Source organism: Haliotis cracherodii, unplaced genomic scaffold (genome assembly GCF_022045235.1).
Source record: "Haliotis cracherodii isolate W230 unplaced genomic scaffold, xgHalCrac1.p SCAF_10, whole genome shotgun sequence".
NCBI classification, from domain to species: Eukaryota; Metazoa; Mollusca; class Gastropoda; order Lepetellida; family Haliotidae; genus Haliotis; species Haliotis cracherodii.
The window spans coordinates 57162999-57185336 of NW_027266265.1; the positions used below are offsets into that span (position 1 = coordinate 57162999).

Consider the following 22338-nt stretch of genomic DNA (forward strand, 5'->3'; position numbering starts at 1 on the left):
CAGGAGGCCCTGGTCAAATGACCCCTGTTTTAGTTCGTGTTACAGGAGGCCCTGGTCAACTGATCCCTCTTTTAGTTCGGTGTTAGCTCTAGTTTCCGTTACGCGGTGATCAACACAGCGCTACGATTGTCGTATAGGTTGAGTTTGTGCATCAAACAAATCACATGTTGATGCCACCCGTGAAGATCCGGGGTAGAATGGTTCTTCAGCAACCCATGCTTGCCGTAAGAGGCGACTAACGGAATCGGGTGGTCAGGCTTGCTGACTTGCTTGATGCATGTCATCGTATCCAAATGGCGTAGGTCGATGTTCATGATATCAGTCACTGGATTGTCTGGTGCAGACTTGATTATTGACAGTCCGCCGTCATATACATGTAGCTGGAATATTGCTGAGTGCGGCTTTAAACAACAGACAAATTTTCAAACAAGGTTATATATGACTTGGTGATTTTATAATTAGTTAAGTGAATTAGTGGAGTTATTAAAATCGCATACACGAGTTCATTATCGTTTGGGGTTAGATTAGAACCGGTATAGAATTTGGGATAGAAAATGGTATTGCAAGCTGTATGTACAAGAACTACTCAATAAGTAATAAAATGTATAAACAAACAGTCATGCTGACCTAACACTGATCTAAACAGGATTTTCGCTATGAGTGCTCGCAAGTAACCTAAATCTGTAACATGTGTGCACGTGTGTTTCTACCGCACACTTCTCCAGCAGCTACATATAACGGCAAACTTTTAAAAGCAGAACAATTGAAAATCAGGTGTTGAAATAGATAGCAAATGCGCAATATCCGGGGACGATAACCTGGAATTTGTATTTGTTTGTTGTTAAACGCCGCACACAGCAATGTTCCAGCTATATGCCGGCTGTCTGTAATAATCAACTCTGGACCAGACAATCAAGTGATTGACATCATGAGCATGTTGAGATACGATGACATGCATCAATCAAGTCAACGAGCCTGACCACCCGATCCTGTTAGTTGCCTCTTACGACAAGTATAGTCGCCTTTTACGGCAAACATGGGATGCTGAAGACCTATTCTACCCGGGATCTTCACGGATCCGATACCCTGGAAGATCCATCATACATGTCTATTGACATTTATGTTTCAAAACACAGCACAATTTCTACTATGGAATTTTGTGTTAATTGTAACATTGCACACATTTGATTCCCTTTACGTTTCTCTTCTTTTGGAGTATGTGTTCTTTTGCGCATCTTCCCTAGGCAATGGAATTAACTGACTACAAAAGTCCAGTTTCCACCCTTGCCGAACTAGGCTAGAATTACATTTTGGCTGGACTAACGAATCCATGCATTGTCCAATCAAAATCGCGTAACGAACTAGACATGGATTTCAAAGTGCAGATTTCAGTCGACTCCAGGATTTGTTAAGCCTCTGTACCGCCAACTTAGCGTCGACAGATATTTTGCAAATCTTTACATGTTTTTAATCAAGGTGCTCAAGTGATTTGATGCGGGGTAACACCCGGTTTTTGTTTTAGATGTAGATCATGCTTATCGATCAGATCGCCTTGACAGGGCGCCGCCATTTTGTTTGAAGCAAATGCAAGTGATATGAGTGATGGAATCTGATTGGTCAATAGGAGTGACATGGAAGGTCATTACTCGTAATAGCCACTGCTGGCGCTACGACTTGTATAGTCAGTTAACTCCCTTGCCTCGGGAAGATGTCTTTTACGCCGCAGTTATCGATATTCCAGCACTATCACAGTGGCCTGTAAGTACACCAGTCTGACCCAGAAGAAGGTCAGATATAATGGGGTTTAAGGTTGCGCTCAGATAGCGACGTGCAGGCACGTGCGTGTGTGGCTGCTTGTACTAGTCCGGACTAATGCCGTTTTTATAGTGCTAGTCCACTAAAATACCTTGCCGCAGTTAAACATAAATTCTCCACTCAGTATACTGACTCCCAGCCGACCAGTCCTTGTTTAAGCCCCTAAATACCGAGCGCCAGTCAGGTAAACAACAAGTACCATCTTTTAACGTCTTTTGGTATGACGTGCCCGGGGATCGAACCTCGACCTTCCGATCTCCGGGCGGACGCTGTACCACTGGACCACGGAGGTGGTCGATCTGGCCCAGACAAACGAGTGGTTGATACCACGAGTAACGATACACACAGTCAGCCAAGTAACACATTGTAACCATTCGTTACCCATAAGGTTATCAGGAAGCTATTCTATGGTTTTACACAGAGTAGTAATATTCCGGCCACGTCACGGCAGGGATATCTGAATGCGGGCGACACTCATTGTTACCATGTGGAGAATCGAACCCGGGCTTTCGGAACGCAAAAATAATAACTGGAATATTGCGGACTGTATCATAAAACAATATTCAATCGTTTACTGACTCCATAAATCGTTAAAGAAATGTCATGTATCCGACAAAATATACTTCTCGACTGGAGGGGTGGCGACTGACGGAAGAGCCACCTGAACACAGTGCGCATGCTCCAGTCGCCAATCTAAGCAACATGGCCCCCTGCTCTGTTGTGGGCTGGTTGTGAACAGATTGAGCTACTTCCCAAAGTATGACGCACATGTGGTGTCGATAGTCTCGAAGGACAATACATACGTGAACGGAAGGCGTCAATTATAACAGCAGAGATTTACTTTCTGTTTGTATAATGCTTCACGCAAGCCAGGTAATAATTAAGCGACTCAGTAATTCAAGACCAGTGAAGATCCGGGTTAGAAGATATCTTCAGCAACCTATGATTGCCGTTAAAGGCGGCTATGCCTGTTGTAAGAGGTGACGAACGGGATCAGGTGGTCAGGCTCGCTGACTTGGTTGATGCATGTCATGGTATCCCAATTGCGTGGATCGATGCGCATGATGTCAATCACTGGATTGTCTGGTACAGACTCAATTATTTACAGACCGCAGTCATATATAGCGGCGTTAAACAACAAACAAACAATAATTCAAACTAATCATTCTTATCATTCTTATATATAAGAAATCTAAACCAACAATAAGCGTCGTCAATTTTTCGTAAGTTTTGATGAAATACACAGGAAGTATACTCTGATAATATTGATAGAATGATGCATCATGGGACTTGACGGATGACGTCATGGCGATTATTTTCAACGCAATAAAATACAGTTTATGCAACAATAGTTTAAGTAAGATGGCGTCACACGCCTTGAGACATAAAACAGCGGGACCGCATCATGCAATACGACTATCTCTTCTCCTGCAAATGAGTTCTTTTGAAACAAGTGATGTTCATTTCACACCAGCTGACACTGATAATGGATGCACATGCCGAGCTATCAAAAACGTTCGTCGCGAGTGTCAACTCGTTGAATGTCGTTACAATTATCTCACTGAGGCTACCATTCTTCCCCCACCCTGCAACTATATGTATTGTTCAGTAATTATGTTCATAACTGTGTTGTTGTTGTTGTTGTTTAATGCCACATGAAGATCTGGGGTCGAATAGGTCTTCAGCAACCCATGTTTGCCGTAAAAGGCGACTATGCTTGTCGTAAAAGGCGACTAACGGGATCAGGTGGTCAGGCTCGCTGACTTGGTTGATGCATATCATCGATCCCAATTGCGTGGATCTATGCTCCTGATGTCAATCACTGGATTGTCGGGTTCAGACTCGATTATTTACATACCACTGTCATACAGCTGGAATATTGCTGAGTGCGGCGTTAAACAACAAACAAACAAACACAATTCTCCCAGTCAGCTTATTTGGGTGGGACAGCCCAAAGTGAGCTTGTTTTGGAAGTGTAACACTTTGGCGCAACCCACGAGCAGGGTATGGCGGTGACAAACCACAAAACATAACCAGGCCTATGTGGGATTCGAACCTCCTATCATAAGTTGTTTCTGGCATACCCAAGGGACGCAACTTTGCCAATTAATTGCGGCGTGTTCTCGTTAAGCAGTATGTCATAACGTGAAACCCTATCTGTCAATCAATGTCACTCTGCAATAATGTATTCCGATTACATTCATGTTTGCAATTAACACTTCATGTGATCGTACACGCAGTGAAGAACGTACGGATATAAGGAACCACGTGATCTTAGTGCAGCGACGATCGTAGCTCCAATACTCTAACATGGACTTGAGCCAGGCGTAACGCTACGATCACTTAAACTAATCACAGTGGGTTTGTAATCATAAAGGTATTCGATATAACTTTACTTATATGTCTTTTAAAAAACTTCGTTATGTTTGACGTTAACAGTATTCGAGATAAACAAGTGCTACATTCGTATATACAGCTAACCATCAATTCCACACAGTAACAACATAATCAAATGTTCTAATGTAAGTTAGTTATCAAGTTAGAACAATAATCACGTATATACGCCTGTCCCAGGATGTCTCAATGTGATAGTGTCAAATTTATAGCAGTAATTAAGATATTAATGAAATGGATTAAATAAGAAAAGACATTACACATACATCAGTTACATAAATCAGAAACATGTATATTACCTCAGATTGACAAGAAAACCGAACGTACCTATAAAACAGCCCAATTCAACTGATGGTCCATCACTGAACGGAATATGCAAATCAGGACTTAACAGCCATTACGAGGCTAAATAAAAAGCTTTAAAATATCAACAAAGTAAATGATGTTACCTGGAGCTGTTAAGCGACGTGGCAGATTAACCGACACTACCAAAGCCGACTGATTAAGTGGGAATGCTTACGATTTGTCGTACAGGTTGGCGCATTTCAAAGGATGCTCGCTCTTTTGTAGAAGGCATTGAAGTCTACTAGGCCATCAGCACATAGTAGTTTAAACACGCAGCTGACAGGTGCTACTTTCCCAACAACTGTCTACATCATTTGTTTGATTTCAGTGTGGGATAGCTTTGTGTAAGTACAAGATTTGTCACGATAGCGGATGGATTTGAAGGACGTGGGTAACGAGTGCTGTTGACAATAGATACATTAGATGAATTGGAGGATGACGGCACTGCGTTGGATTCAGTCTGCTCGACATCCCGCGAGTGAAACATTGAACCCAAGAGGACAGACCTCGACCAGGAAGGGTGACGAATGCGCCATGATTGTTTCGTTATTTAGTTATGAAATATATGGGATAATGGTTTATCATTAATATGTAAAATGTATCGGTCTACATATACTTGAATACCCGCGGTGGTGTTTGCTGAGGTGAAGTGGGTAAAGAAGGGATTTGGGATGTTGAAAGGGACAAGAACAGTGAGGATGGAGATATATAGATATGAGCCTTTTTGTTTAACATTGCTTGACTTTGCTTGACGTCAGTGAGTGAGTAGATCTCCCTGCCTTGTCAGGTATGTGTGTATCTAAAGCACAGGGGTTTGCAATGTTTGCAATTATTTTTCTTATTGCTATTAGATGTATTATTATTATTATTATTAGTAGTAGTAGTAGTAGTAGTAGTAGTAGTAGTGTTAGTGTTAGTAGTAGTAGTAGTAGTAGTAGTAGTAGTAGTGGTGGTGGTGGTGGTGGTAGTGGTAGTCGTAGTAGTAGTAGTAGTAGTAGTAGTAGTAGTGGTGGTGGTGGTGGTAGTAGTAGTAGCAGTAGTTGTAGTTTATAATGATAAGTTGTCTCGGCTGTGTGAATGCAGTTCTGTCCGTCCAGATACACTGAGTTCGTCACACACTGGGGTTAACATCCACATGGAAGTGTGGTGAACTGGCTGGCCATGTTCCCTGGAGCGTGGAGGGTTAACAGTCGAATGACAAGGAAATGGTACAACCCACTCTACCGGTGATCAGGGACAGCATTCTAACAATGTGCGTTCAACGTCACTTCGAAACCATCAGAGAGGTCACAGAGAGGTCCAAGTCCCAGACGTGTCACACATTGGTACCGCCCACTAACGGGGGCGTGGTGACAACACAAGAACGTCCATGGAAAGAGGGGTTTAACAGCACAATGTCTGTTTTTCGCGAACACCTGGTGTCATCCTTAATGTTCAGTGGTCCATTCATACAATTTCCACAGTTATTTTGTCATTTACGCCAATTTGAATCTGTTTCGACGGATAATGTAGTCTCATGCATTAACAGTTTATGTTTACAAGGACTAAAACAGATCATATGTGTTCGGTCAGGAGGGAACTCTCATCTTGAAAAGAAATCATAAATATTCATTTTGTAGCCTCCAGGAATATTTTCGTTTTATTTCCAGTCTTCACAGACCATACGTCATATCGACAACCATTCCATTCCCGGATCATGTAGGGCGTCCTGGTTTAGTGTTTTGTACACTTCTCACGAGATTCTCCACAGCCAGCTTTGTGCTCAATCAGGTGTTTGTATGGCTTGGGAACATACAGTCAGCCACTTTATGTATTCCATCGCCCTTGGTATGACTTAACGTTTGCACGATGCCCCGACCTGCACCCAAACATGTTTTCTACATCACACACACGTCTATACCTGGCGGCATGGAAGAATAGGCCTTCACATACGAACGTTGCTTGGGGCTTAATAAACATACTGAATGTGGCTAAGCTTTATGATGAAGTCATTCTAAGGATGTGGTCTGCAAACTGCCGTTAGTCAATGTTTAACTGGGGGAGTTAACTGAAATGTATCAACTGAAATGTACCAAAGTCACAGTGAAAATTGCTTTGTAGATCCGCTAAGATGAGATAAACGTCACGTAATGTTTTGAAGTTAAAGGTGTTTCAGATTGGACGAGGTCCAGGCGATGTTGTGGGTCACCTGATACCCTAACCCAGTCCGAGAGGAGAATGCATGTGTATCGTGTGGACACAATGGTTGCAGTGCTTGGAACCGCCTAGGAACCGGTGCCACCACAGCGCCATTTACATGTACCACTGGAGCTGTGTCACTAGCACTAAGGACGCTCTGTGGAACGTGACCTGGGTGCTGTTGTACGAAACAGCTTAGCTTAATGTTAAGGCATGGAAGTTACGATCACCTTAGCGCTAAGATCGTTTTGTACTGAAAATAAACACTCAGATTCTCCTGTAACGAGATATACAATGGCAACTGACAGCCCTCATGACATATCCTCTCTTGGTAAAGAATATATCAGATTCTCCTGTAACGAGATATACAATGGCAACTGACAGCCCTCATGACATATCCTCTCTTGGTAAAGAATATATCAGATTCTCCTGTAACGAGATATTCAATGGCAACTGACAGCCCTCATGACATATCCTCTCTTGGTAAAGAATATATCAGATTCTCCTGTAACGAGATATACAATGGCAACTGACAGCCCTCATGACATATCCTCTCTTGGTAAAGAATATGTCAGATTCTCCTGTAACGAGATATACAATGGCAACTGACAGCCCTCATGACATATCCTCTCTTGGTAAAGAATATATCAGATTCTCCTGTAACGAGATATACAGTGACAACTGACGGATCTATAGATATATTCCCTAAGCTGAGGTTCCTGGTGCACTCTTACATAAACTCCCAGCACTCAATCTCATTGGGTCTACACTTGAACAGGGCATGTTACGTGTACAAACAATCGTTTTTCTCAATGGTAAACCAGAACACAGTGCTTGGATTGTTTGAGACGACGCGGGACTGTTACCTCAGTATGCTGCAGTCAGTCGAGCTTCAAATACAGTAAATCCATGTTGGAGGGCAATAGCAATGACATTGTAAAGCACGTTGACCTGGGTCGTGGAACTCTAAAGATAGTCCGGCAAAACCAGATTCCCTTGTTTATAAAGACACAGGTGAGAACATGTCTCATTAGGGAATGCATCACAGATTGCCACGCCTTTCTCTCGCCCGGGGTGAAGAGGGGGACCGGGGTTGGGGGTTAGCAATGTGGTAAAGAAGTAGCAAACCTGGAACTGCCTAGACAAGTTTCCGCACCCAAAACTGGTGAGTTATGATCGTGATTATGCGCCAACCTTGCACGACCTGCAGTATTTTAATGTTTAACACTACGTCTATACTATAGACTTAATTCAAATGAGATAGCACCTCTGTCAACATAGAGAAAGTACATAATACAGGTTCATATGTTATGTGTTATAGAGTGAGGGGTTTTCGCCGCTTTAAGCAACATTCCAGAAATAGCACGGTGGGGACACCAGGACACCAGGACACCAGGAATAAACATCACACGTTGTAACTATGAGCGGAATAGAACCCGGACCTTCCGTTTGACAAGCGAACGATTTACCCGCTAGGCTACGAGGATTGTTAAAAGCCGAAATAAATGTCAGAGAGGTACACAGATGTGTGAGACAGATGAATTTGTTGCAATCACTGATGGCGATCTTTTGAAAATAATGAATGCGTGATGGTCGCCTGAAGTCGCAACCAACAGTTTGAGAACCATATTGAGTTGATGATACGTTAGGTATGCGTTCATGTTGTTCATGCTTCGTTAGGTATGCGTTCATGTTGTTCATGATACGTTAGGTATGCGTTCATGTTGTTCATGATACGTTAGGTATGCGTTCATAACGCGTTCTGTTGCAACCAGCCAAGGTTCATGACGGTCAAAAACTCGTAAAGAATTCGTGCGTATTGCGTTAATAACGCCGCTTATACCGGGATCGTTGTGCGTTTATGAACACCTCCAACGCAAACTTAACGGGTTCGCGAGGAGTCGTGATGGAACGCGTTACGAACGCGTTATGCGTTAGTATCTATGAGGGGCGACTTTTGCACAGTAGTGTAGTCATATTCGTTTCTCTGTCACAGGTGGCCCAGTCGTCTAAGGCGCCGTGATTCGCTGTGCAAAGTTGCGTCCCTTGGGCATGCCAGGCACCTATGATTGTGGGTTCGAATCCCGTATCGCCACGATTATGTTTCTATATTTGTTTCACCGGTGTGGTCAACGTCTGAGACCTGTATCACTTCGGGCGTTCCTCCCACATTTAGATGACACGCCGTGATATAAAAGCGGCGTTAAAACCCAACTCACTCACTCACTGTCACAAAACAACAAGAAGCAAATTCCGGAAACTACGCACGAGTCACGATGAATAGATTGGGTAATGTTTTACGCCGCTTATAGCAATACTCGAGCAAAATCACGGCGGGGACAATAGAAACGGTCTTCATACATTGTACCCATGTGGGGAATCGAGCCAGGGTCTTCGGCGTGGCGAGCGAACACTTTAACCACTAGGCTACCCCAGCATGGGAGACAGAAGCTGGAGCATGTAAGGTGTTGTGTGACATGGACGTGTGGCTATCTCCGCGAGATGGCTGTGATCAGTGGGTTCTCCCTGCTGTGATCCTCCGCAGAACATCGCTGTGACTATCTGTGACCATGTGTGATTATGTCACTATGGTTCATTCCTACTGAGATAGCACGGGGTTCGCTGTTCAGAGTGATGGCCCTTTGGCATGCCAGGATCCTGTGATAGTGAGTTCGAATCCAATATTCGCCCTGATTATGATCTATGGTTTGTCGGCACCTACCTGTGTCGTGGGTTTCACCAAAGTGGAAAGTTTGGCACCAAAATAAACCTGATACCCCTGATAAACCTGAGTTTCTTTTGAAAGCTGTGTTTATCACAACTCACTCACTCACTCACTCACTCATACTCGATGTGCGTCTAAACAGGACATGGCTGTGTACGCGTACGTGTGACCATATGTTTATTTGGTTGCTATTTAACTCCGCTCTCAGCAATATTCCAGCAATATATTGGCTGTCATTAAATGAACGAGTCAAGCCAGTGATTGACATCATGAGCATCGATCTATGCAATTGGGATACGACGACATGTATCAACCATTTAGCGGGCATGACCACACGATTCCCTTAGTTGGTATTTCAACGATGTGTGATCAATGTGATTATATGTGACGATGTGTGATCATATGTAATCATATATAATTCAGGGCCCGGCGTGGTGTAAGACGCGTGAATTTACAATGAAGCACGGTTCAGACATATGTGCGTCAACACACAGATTTAAAGAAAGGCATGGTGATGGATGCAGCGCACATGTGAATGTCTTCCCAGACTCACCTTTTACATTAAGGACGACTTGTCTTAATGTCCGCTCGGGCAATTCCATCACATGTACTTTAAGCTACAGAGTCTGGGCTATGTGATGAAGTGGAAGTACGCTGTGTTTGGACGGGATCCCGTTACGGAGAGGACGTTGTCACAGTGACCGAGTTCCGACATGTCGCATGCACTTGAATTTCACGTTTCGTCATTTGTGCTTGGCACATGGTCTTGTGACCTTATTTCAAAGATGAGCTTTAAACCTTGATGTTAAATCATCGACTGTTTTCTTGGATATACCTATATGTTTGGTCATCACCAGCAGAATAGTAAATGAGTTTGGTAAAACGACCCTTTGAACAATTTCACGGCGTGTCAACTTCATTTCAAAAGTGACGTCACCATCTCGATCTCGATCAATAACTGAGCACAAAATGTCTCTCGCTGGAGGGTGTAATTTGATTGGACTGCTATTGTCATGCTATTTGAATCGGGCTCAAAACGAAGCTATCATTGATGAATAGGTTAAGTGTATTTGACATAATACCCTGGACAACCGAGGATGACACGATCCATACATAAACACTTATCCTGCTTCTATGATTTTGAATCCACATAACATACCAACACTGAAAGAGGGGAACCGTATCGCAAATGATAACGTAATAACGATTCATCTCCGCCTTAAGGTTGACTTGATATATACTGAACAAAACAAATTAGGGGTTATGAATACTTTGGGGGATGAATAGTTATTACGTTACTATTTATAGCTTCTGAAAACTGAAAAAACTCATCTTATTATTCCATGTTTTATGTCGTCACTATGGCTCAAGTCAATTTGCTGATATTTTACAGACAAAATAATTCTGGCGTGAACTACAGCAAAGAAAACAACAGAGAAATTGACGTCTTTTTCACTTTGATGGAATGAAACCTGTTCCCACACATATATACTCAGAAACTACTTACTTAACGACAGTCTAGAAATAAATAGCCAGACGATTAATAGTGTACAACAGTCAAACTCGAGTAAGTCTGGAACGAAAATCTGAAGTGAACACGCCATGAGCAAAGAGAGATTTAAGTAATATCAAATCGTGTAACAGATGGCGACATGATGGTAGGTTAATATTTGTTCAACCTTACAGAACTAACTTTCACTGAGACATCGCCGTACATCCATCGTTGTAAGAGAGCATGTTTACTCTCGAGTGTTCACATGCTGTTCGTGAAGACGCTGTGTACACATCCTGCCGTACAGTGATTGTACAGTATGCAGGGGGTCGTCGAGTGACGCACGCAACATATGTTACATTATGTCCTTGTGAATATCCGCACAAAAACACGACTGTATAAACATTGACTGTTTATCATCACGCATTTGGTAATATTGTGACAGAGTACACTTGTTCATGTGTGAATGTGTTCGTGGAAGATTTGACATTCACACGATGTGCAAGTCGATATCTATTTTTTGACTTTTAATACATAATGCCATTTAGAAAGTGGCCAAATGTGACAAATGTGACCAACCATGCGATAAGGGACCTTATGGGTGAAAAAATCAGATTTTGACTTTTTATTATATTTTAAAACTAAAACATCTTCGGAAAACAAAAATACAATGGCGATCATACATAGCGATCTTACTGAAGTAAGTTGACGTCAAACGTCTTTATGGCGTCATAACATAATTGTATCCTAGCACCTGTAAGGTCCCCTTTCTCCTGATTGGTCACAAATATTATGTTGGGGAAAACACTTTCTAAGTAAAAATACAAATTCTAGTATATTTTTGGTTTGAGTCGGAGTGAGGCACCTAATCGCCAGCACACAAAGTCAGCGATCTAACCCACACAGCCACCGAAGCTTCAACAAAATGAAAGTCCGACAACTGGTAGTCTAGATCACGTACTTTGTGTACCCCTCTGACAATTGGCACAGCTCCCATGGCCGAAACCTATGAATACACAATGCCATTTAGAAAAAGGTCAAATGTAACAAATGTTATGTTTGGGATAACACTTTCTTAGTAAAGTACAGATTCTAGAACTTTACTATGAAAGTGTTACCCAAAGTCACTTTTCTTGTCAAATATCATTCATTTCATAAGACGAGTGACCTAGGAAGTGGATATTTTCACACGGGAGCAGGTCACGTTTTTTTAGGAAATCGATCATATACCACTGTGGATGTATCATGTAGGTGATCCATTAAACCAATCCGAAACACCTGGTGTTACCATCCGATAAATATGCAAGTTAGTGCACTTGCAGAAACTTTGTAATAACCTCAATGCAACGTTGCAGTGTCTGCTCAATGAATCTACTTTTTCTTAACATTCCAACTAAGTACAGATAGGTGTTTTCAATGTACAGATGTGTTTGTACACAAACATGGCTTCAGCGTATGTGGGACTATATCATACATTGGGCGGTTCACTCCCGCAGTGTATTCATTCGCGCATTCTTAAGGTAATTCAATGATGACACTACGTCCAAAACATCGATTATATTAAGAATGACATTATTTTAATGAGATTATTACCCCAGAGTGTTTCCACATTTAAAAAAGAAATATATACATCTCGAATACAAAATATGTATTGTTCTCTTGGAAGACACGCAACTTGCGCTATCGTAACGATACAGAAACACGCTCAGATAAATATCTATTTATACGATCACTACACACCAAATACACACACACATATACACGTATATACACTTATATGGAAATCGATGTTATAGCACGTTTATCATCCACGATCTGATATATAATGGTTATAGGAAATCCTATTTCACCTGGAACAATATATATCGTATGAAGTATTTTATTCTAACTTTATGTCTTTATTTTAACTCTAAATAAAACAGTGCATTTAGAAAAGAAAAGGTACCCGCATAAGTGTATCGGGGTATTATCGTACCTGACATTGATTTTACAGTGAGTGAGTGATTTAGTTTTTAAACAGCTTTGAACAGTATTTCAGTTATATCACGGCGTGTCGGCTTGTGGGACGAAAGCCCGAAGTTATGCAAGTCTCAGACGTTTACTACGAGCATGGCTATACTAATTAATGATCATAATCAGGCGAATATCGGATTCAAACCCACGATAAACAGTTAGCATCAATCACCAAGCGTCACCATATTGATATTGTCTTGTCTCAGTGTAGATTGGATGTATACACATATCTGTGCTACATGCAGAAAGTGTACATTCGCCGCCGCTATGTGGTATGGGTTATCTTCAAAACCGATAGGTAAGTCGTGTTGTTTGTTACGTACAATACAATACACTTTCTCACTACACCGGTCATGTCTATCTGCCCATGTGTCAGATACACGTAGTACACACGCAATCTGGAGTGAAATGTTTGTTTGCTTGTTTGTTGTTTAAAGCCGCACTCACCAATATTCCAGCAAAATGAAGGCGGTCTGTCAATAATCGAGTCTGATTGACATCATGAGCATCTATCAACGCAATTGGGATACGATCAAATGCCTCAACCAGTCTGATCACCCGATCCCGTTAGTCGCCTCTTACGACAAGCATAGTCGCCTTTTACACAAAGCATGGGTTGCTGAAGACCTATTCTACCCCGGATCTTCACGGGCCTTGAGTGAAATGTACCACAGCGTTCAGTGTGTAACAATGTGATGTGTAGTAGGTAGTAATAAAACCTATACCATTCACCATGACAACAAATTTAATTAATCCTAAAATGTCTTGGAATGATGAATGGCGCGACACTAAGCGTGTCCCACACCACCAACAGTATCTCAGAGGTGATAGTTTGCTCACCAAGCGAGGGCATTTAGAAGCAATTAATCGTCGCTCCAGGGCTGAAATAATGCCGATGCGACGTTCAATTTTAACTCACTAGAAGCAATTAGAGATCAGGATGCACGTCCTCATGGCAGAGTAGTGATAAAATATTATCCAATATAAAAACACTTACCTTTTTATGTATGAATGGCCTCCCAAGTGTCCTTGTGTGGTTTTAAATTTCAAGAAATTTGTTATTGTAGGTTACAGAACGCAGTTTCCAACAAACTGCTTTCAGATTGAAACAATTTTACAAGCTAACGCTCGTAGATTTCAAACAGCTGAGACCCATGTGCACAAGGAAATACATTTCATTGAAACGGCTTCGAAATATATGTCAGTCGTTATAGACACCTACATCATGCGGTAGACCTAAAAGTCTCTACGATCACGTTCTAATGATTAGAACGTGCATGTTGAATAGAAAATAGGACATCTGAAACTAATTTTGAGTTAAAACGTCAGGATGGAGTGGCCCCGCTGAGCTCACGCCGTTATTCACTGACGAGAAATGATCAAGAAAAAAACGTCCTATTGTGATGCTGGCCTATGAATATTAATGATGCGCTAGGTATTCATTGTGTGTGAATGTTGTCTACAAATAGATGACCGCCACCCTCATCACTACACTTTGTTGAATACCGTCATGTCTAAATCTGTTATTATTTGGCCACTAGCAGCTGAAATTTGAATACAAAATCATTGCTTTGTTGTCTTGATTTAATAAAAGCGACAAAACCATTTCCATATTCATCAGAAATCTTTCCCAAAAGCATTGTACGATTCCGACTGTATCATGAGCATGTGCTTATAAATCAAAGTGTGATGATATCAGGTACTGGCAAAAAGGTGAGCGTCTCCTGTACAAAACTGCGGCACCCGTCACAAACACGGAGTCATCACCATCAAGATCAACACCAGCATAAAAGGATCATTAAGATCGCCAGCCTAAATTTTGTTTTAAAATCATCACCATCATCATCATCATCATCATCATCATCATCATCATCATCGTCGTCGTCGTCGTCATCATCATCATCATCATCATCATCATCATCATCATAATGATTCCCCACTCACTACGTCATCCTCACAATTAGTTCCACGCTCAAGTCTCTGGTGGGAGCGATTCCTGCTAATCCTTGTGATTGAGATTGTTGATTGTTGTTTTACGCCGCACTCGGCAATATTCCAGCAATATATTGGCTGTCTTTAAATGATCGGCTCTAGACCAGACAACCCAGTGATCGACATCATGAGTATCGGTCTATGCAATTGGGATACGATGACATGCATCAACCACGTTAGGGAGCATGACCACCCGATCCCGTTACTTGTGACCATATGTGATTATGTGCTGATAACAGCCTTGCCCAAGTTTGGCCAAACGCATCAGATATGCCCCATAGTAACTGGGTGAGTGAGTGACTGAGTGAGGTTCAAACCCGCTTTGAACGGTGTTTCACTTACATCACGAAGAGGTCATCTTGACGTAGCCCACTGTGGAGGTACGGGTGCCGACAATCCAAGGATTATTCTCAATACGAAGCCTTAATTCGAACTTACGCTCAGCGGATAAAGGCGAAACCAACATTTCTGATGGGTAAACCTAATGACGACAGAAGCTTTCACAGAAGGCTGATCAGGTAGAATAGCATCTCTCTATGTGATACGACCGCCTCCGTGGTCTAGTGGTAGAGCTTCCGCCCGGAGAGCGGAAGGTCCGGGGTTCGATCCCCGACCGCGTCATACCAAAAGACGTTAAAAGATGTTACTTGTTGTTATCATGCCTGGCGCTCGGCATTAAGGGGCTAAAACAAGGACTGGTCGACTCGGAGTCAGTACACTGTGTCTGAGTGGGGTATTCATGTTAAACTGCTCTGTTAAGCTAGCACTATAAATCGGCATCAGTCCGGACTAGTACAAGCACACACACACACACACACACACACACACGTGCATGCACTATTCTACCATATAAGTGCAATAATCTTGGACGCGACGTTAAACCCCATTTCACCTCACCTCATCTCTATGTGATACTTTCACAGAAGGCTGATCAGGTAGATGCTTGGATTCCACAATAAGCTTGGAGAAATGTAAGTAGAATTTAATAGTCTAAGGAATGGCTTTATACGTGATAAACTTCCAGCCGACACCACACTGCGTCTTTCATCTCGATACACTATAAAGGTTAATTTGTGTTCTTGACCACAGAAAAAATGTATCGTGCATATTAACACAAATTGATGAGCCGTGCGTAAGAAATCATAGCTTTAAAATTTATCGTCCATGTATCTGAGATAAAGACGTTAGCTAAACTGCCAGGCATATGAACGTATACACCCATGTTTGATGGTAGTTGAATGAAACAAACAAGAAATCATTATGGTTATTGGATGACGTTGTATTTGATACGGGTATCACAGTTGTGTTTAGGGTGGCCCAGTCGTCTAATGCGCCGCGCTTCGCTGTGCGGAGTTGCGTCCCTTGGGCACGCCAGACACCTATGATTGTTGGTTCGAATCCCGGTTCGCCCCGATTATGTTTCCATGTTTGTCAGCACCATACCCGTGCTCGTGGGTTTCACCGAAGTGGTTAACGTCTGAGACCTGCATCGCTTCAGGCTTCCTCCCACATTTAGCTGACACGCCGCGATATAACTGGTTGTGTTTAGGAAGTTTTTCAGTGATCGGCGAATGTTTTTAGCCTAGTAACGTGATAATAACCATTCTGATTGTTTGGTCTAATCTGATTTGAAGTGTATATTTTCATTTTCCCCGCAGTTTAGCTTGCTAGGGGTTTTAATATGCGTCATGGGAATAAAATATTGTAAAATATGTACACAAAGAAAAGTATGCGCGATATATTGACAGGTCTCTTCCCAGGTCACGTGTTTATGTGTTGCGTGATACATGCTCGGATATAACGCCAGCCACATGTGGGTCGACTTCAATGTTTCCTTAGTGAATATAATAATGCTCGGCATCGCAAACATATTCAGTACTGACGACTCAGGTCAGGTTTTGGAGTAAACACTTCGTAGAACAGAGACATAGAAGCAGTTTGAACTTTGTGTGTCCGTGAGCTTGTATTGTGTCACATGCTCTACACCAGCCTCGGTATGAGTTTTGTGGTAGTCACTTGGAGGACATTTCCAAACTTGACGGATCAGTGACAGAAATGATGTCCGATGCAATTCCCTATTTTGACTTGTATCATTTGATCCCGTGTTTTTTTTTCAGGTGAACAATTGACTTGCCTTTGCATGTGTTTGTGATGCTGACACCGTTGTTCAGGATTCACTCATTTAGCTGACACGCCGCGATATAACTGGTTGTGTTTAGGAAGTTTTTCAGTGATCGGCGAATGTATAATAATGCTCGGCATCGCAAACATATTCAGTACTGACGACTCAGGTCAGGTTTTGGAGAACAGAGACTTCGTAGAACAGAGACATAGAAGCAGTTTGACCTTTGTGTGGTCGTGTGCTTGTATTGTGTCAGGTTAGTCACATGCTCTACACCAGCCTCGGTATGAGTTTTGTGGTAGTCACTTGGAGGACATTTCCAAACTTGACGGATCAGTGACAGAAATGATGTCCGATGCAATTCCCTATTTTGACTTGTATCATTTGTTCCCGTGTTTTTTTTCAGGTGAACAATTGACTTGCCTTTGCATGTGTTTGTGATGCTGACACCGTTGTTCAGGATTCACTCACCTTTTAGTGAGCATCGGGTACCATCACTATTTGATAGTGATTCATGAAGACATGCTCACGATATAGTCGTATCGTATAATTCTTATGAATATGGAAAGGGTTTTGTCGCTTTAGTTTCAGTACGCAGTGGGAAATGTCCGTCACTGACGCCACCCGCCGTTTCCTGTGGCAACCCCGACTGGGTTAACACCATATAGTCCCGAGTGTTGGGCTGCATGGGGACGTGGCGGACCATGTGACGTGCGTGTCTGTTCACGTAAGTTTTGTTTGTTTATTGTTTAACGCCACATTCAGCAATATTCCAGCTATATGACGGCGTTCTGTAAATAATATCGAGTCCGGACCAGACAATCCAGTGATTCACATCATGAGCTTCGATCCACGGAATTGGGATGCATCAACCAAGTCAGTGAGCCTGACCAGCTGATCCCGTTAGTCGCCTCTTACGACAAGCATAGTCACCTTTTTCGGCAAGCATGGGTTGCTGAAGACCTATTCTACCCCGGATGTTGTTGACGTACGTGACAGAGCACGTACGCGTGGCGTAGAAACAAAGCTCCCCGCACTTCTCAAGTTAGCACAATAACCTACACTTATCAGATCTTGTCTTCCATAATGTGAATAATTATTCGAGAATGGTCACGTGTTACCTATAAAAACCAAGACATCAAAATGAAACCAAAGTTTTTATGTTTCAACCTTGTTTCACATTATCACACAAGTTTCCGGGTTACAAATCATAACGCTGGTGGATTTTTTCTTTCTCAAAAAACATTGTGTACACGTAACATGAAATAACGCAAACTCTCACTATATCACGCGAGATTCTCCTCCCCCAACGCGAACTGCTGCATCGATACTGATTAGTTCGCCACGGACGTATTCCTATGTATGGTATAGACTGAGGAACAGCAATCACAGACCTGACTGGAACTAAGAGTTTATGTCGAAAATAACCCATCCCACACCCCACCGCACCCTAAAACACATGACAGTGACAAAGGCCTTTCCATAATCTTAAGAAGTACCCGCTAAAGGCAGTATCAATTGTACGATCCAACTATATCCGATCCGACGGTGTTGATCAATCACTGAACACATAATTTCCAAAACAAATCCCCAAATATATTTATGATCCTTGTTTCTGTTCAGCAAACATACACTCCCTAAACTTCATTTCAATTCATAAGTTATTGCTGTGCACGATTGATTATTACAGAAGTCCAATCCTATTATTAACCTTGGTCGGTTGACATAGAACCCTTTTCTTTTAGTGAATGAGTACTACGATAAATCTCGGCATTGCGTGCTGTACGTTCTATTGCAATAGCGTCACTGGTTACGCTGTGCACAGGAGGGAAGCGTATGGCGCGTTTAATCATATTGACAAAACATTATTTCAGAGATTTTAGACCCATAATGAAACTCTAAAAAAACTGAATGAAGCTTACACAAAGACAGCAAGTTATAGAGGATATGTCGGGTGATTTATCTGCTGATGGAGTGATATAAAGACGTCTTCCACTAAGCAGCACTGAGGACGAATGGTGTATTTTTAAGTAAAGTAAAGCTCTGTAAAACTTTCAAAATGTTTATGGTAGACATGTGGAGGACATTTCCAAATTTCACGCATCAGATGATTTTCGATGCTATTCCCTATTTTGATATATACCAGGTTATTAATTGACTTGCTTTTGCATCTTTGCATGTGTTTGTGATGGGTGCCACTTTTGGGGCAGGATACGCTTTAGCGAAGGCCTAGTGGCATCACTATGTAATAAAGAGTGAGTGAGTGAGTATGCTTTAACGCCGCTTTTAGCAATATTCCAGTAATATCACGGCGGGGGACACCAGAAATTGGTTTCACAATTTTACCCATGTCGGGAATCAAACCCGGTTATTCGGTTTAACAACTAGGCTACCCGACCGCCCCATATTTAAAAGTGATTCATGAAGACATGCTTATGATATAGTCGGAATCGTACATTTGACTCTACTTTTAGCAGATCATATTTATGGATATGGAAAGGGTTTTGTCGCTTTTATTATCTGCAAAACGTATGCTTGAACGCTCACACTGTACTGAGAAGGGAACGGTCTTAGTGAAACAATGGCATGCATGTTGTAGTGCAAGAAGGTTATGTTGTGATGAGAACATCTTACAAGTTGTCAGAAAATGTAATGTTGTAGTTGCTGGTGTCACTTGGTGGAGAGACAGTTGTACATCATGTCATCATGTCGCAGACGTACGCATTGTACGGAGGAAATTGCAAAGGCTAGGGTTTAATTACATTGACTTTGATCAAATTAATAAAAATTGTGAAGCCAGGTATTATTGTGGAAATGTAGTATATATATTGTTTTATGGTAATACAAAGTTTGAATAGATCAGACACATTTAAGAATTCAAATCGTTAACCAGTTTTCCCCCTTCAGGTACATGATCATTTATGGTAACAACTATATATAAATGACTACACATGCATCCGAGCTCTGTAACAGACTAGCTACACACTGCGGAGAGTTACTGCCGGACTAATCTCACAGTGCCTGTAGATGACAACGATCGTAATATGGTGCCCATGTCGAGAATCGACCCTGGGCAGCCAATGTGTGGAGCCAACTGCTGCTGTCCCCCGTCGAGATAGTGCTGGGCTAGTGCTCAACGCGTAACCTGTATTAACGTGAATCGTTAGTGCGACCAGTATCAATGCACATCACTAGTGCAACCAGTAACCGTCAAAATACATCAGTAGCGCAACCAGTAACGATCAAAATAAATCAGTAGTGCAACCAGTATCAACGTAAATAAGTAGTGCAACCAGTAACCGTCAAAATACATCAGTAGTGCAACCAGTAACGATGAAAATAAATCAGTAGCGCAACCAGTAACGATCAAAGTAAATCAGTAGTGCAACCAGTATCAAAGAAAATTAATAGTGCAACCAGTATCAAAGAAAATTAATTGTGCAACCAGTATCAAAGTAAATCAGTAGTGCAACCAGTAACAGTCAAAGTAAATCAGCAGTCCAACCAGTATCAAAGTTAATTAATAGTGCAACCAGTATCAATGTAAATCAGTAGTGCAACCAGTAACACTCAAAGTAAATCAGTAGTACAACCTGTTATAATCAAGGTAAATCAGTAGTGCAACCTGTTATAATCAAAGTAAATCAGTAGTGCAACTAGTAACGATCCAAGTAAACCAGTAGTGCAACCAGTAACGATCCAAGTAAACCAGTAGTGCAACCAGTAACAAAATGTATTCACAAATCATGTCATCCCGCGGAAACACATTTATCAGTGAGATTATACACGGACAAGTGAAAGACCTCCATTTCCCCAACCCCCCTGCTATCGGAATATTACATCTACTTAAGTTAAGGAACGAACGAGAAAATCAAGTAAAAAAGTTCAATTGATGGTTTCCATATGGCTCCGCCGCATGAAAAACCCAGTCATGTGAAGAAGTGTTGTCAGATATAGTACGCAACAGGATGATCGCGTTCGACATGTCCAACAATCTAAACCGCCGCTTGTTCTAATATGTATCATATAGCTTACATATATCGGTACACAAAGTAAAGTATCAATGTATTCAATAATATATCCAAAGTTCCGTTCTGACGGTATTAGAAATACATAACTCACAAAATATACAATTACCCTTTTTTTAAAAATTGTTGACTGTGACGCACACGCATTGGTTGACTCACCTTGGTCCGTTGTCCAGTGTCCAGCTAAGGCAGCCCTGTCCTGGGAGTGTGGTCACTTTCAGCCTGCTGACCAGGCCCCGAGTTATCCATGACGCCTCTACACGCCCACTATTTAACAGCAGCATGTCTCTACGAGGCTGTTGAATTTACTAAGCATCGCGCAACGTGGTTCCCGATTTACCAACAGAAAGAGGATCATAGTCACTATCATACAAGCAAAGTTCAAGTTCAAAGCGCTCGCGATCGAGTATTTATTTTATGGCTTGACCTCACGGTTGCGTCTTAAATGATAAATACGTGACTGATAAAAATTATCTGAAAATGAATAAAGAAACTATTTATGCATACTTGCCGTATATTATATTTAGCAATGAATGTTGCACGACTCCTCCCTGACACTATATAAATGGTTGTTCGTTGAGGATATGTTTATGAACGCTATATCGTTCATAAAAGGATACTCTCACCTTTTCGCGAACACCTGGTGTCATCACTATTTGATAGATGGAATCGTGATATAGTTGGAATCGTAATATGGACTCCGCTTTAAAACTTTGATCTCTTGGAATTTAAGTTTCTAGGTGTTTCAGCGCCTTGGCTGTGCGGTATTGCAAAACAAATATATTTTTAAACGTTTTTCTTTGCTAACAAACAGCAGAATATCTGCACTCTACACTGTAGACGTAATTCAAAATTAACACATCGTTTTTATTTTAGTTTAATAAAAATCACTAAATGCTCTATCGTGTCACTGATGGTTCATCGATCACTTGATTGTCTGGTTTGTTTACAGGCTGCTGTGCGGAATCAGGCAATACTTACTGTTTCAGGCAAATGGTGTGAATGGCAGGGGCTACTGGTAGGGCAGGACATGCTTGCCCTTTTCGCGAACACCTGGTGTCATCGCTGATTTTCACTGATCTATTCACATAATTTTCACAGCTATTGTCCCCTTTGTGCTGACGTATATTTACTGAAGTGGTAAACGCCACTGTCCCAACCACTTGGGGTTTTCCTCCGGCATCTTGTTTACCCTGATCTTACACACTGTGCAAGGCGGCGTTAAACCACACTG

General features: G+C 41.9%; 1 protein-coding gene across 4 annotated transcripts in view; it reads right to left on the reverse strand.

Annotated features, from left to right (window-relative positions):
• Positions 1–21388, reverse strand: part of LOC139452802 (carboxypeptidase B-like) — a 46369-nt gene extending 24981 nt beyond the window's left edge. The window contains exon 1 of one of the 4 annotated variants that reach the window (XM_071234425.1): positions 21264–21388. In XM_071234425.1, the coding sequence (XP_071090526.1) occupies positions 21264–21388 (125 nt within the window). Of the gene's footprint in view, positions 1–4536; positions 4597–4658; positions 4834–13959; positions 14063–21263 lie in introns of those variants that run through there. The other 3 variants (XM_071234446.1, XM_071234430.1, XM_071234439.1) reach the window with 3 other exon arrangements.
• Positions 21389–22338: the final 950 nt, after the last annotated feature.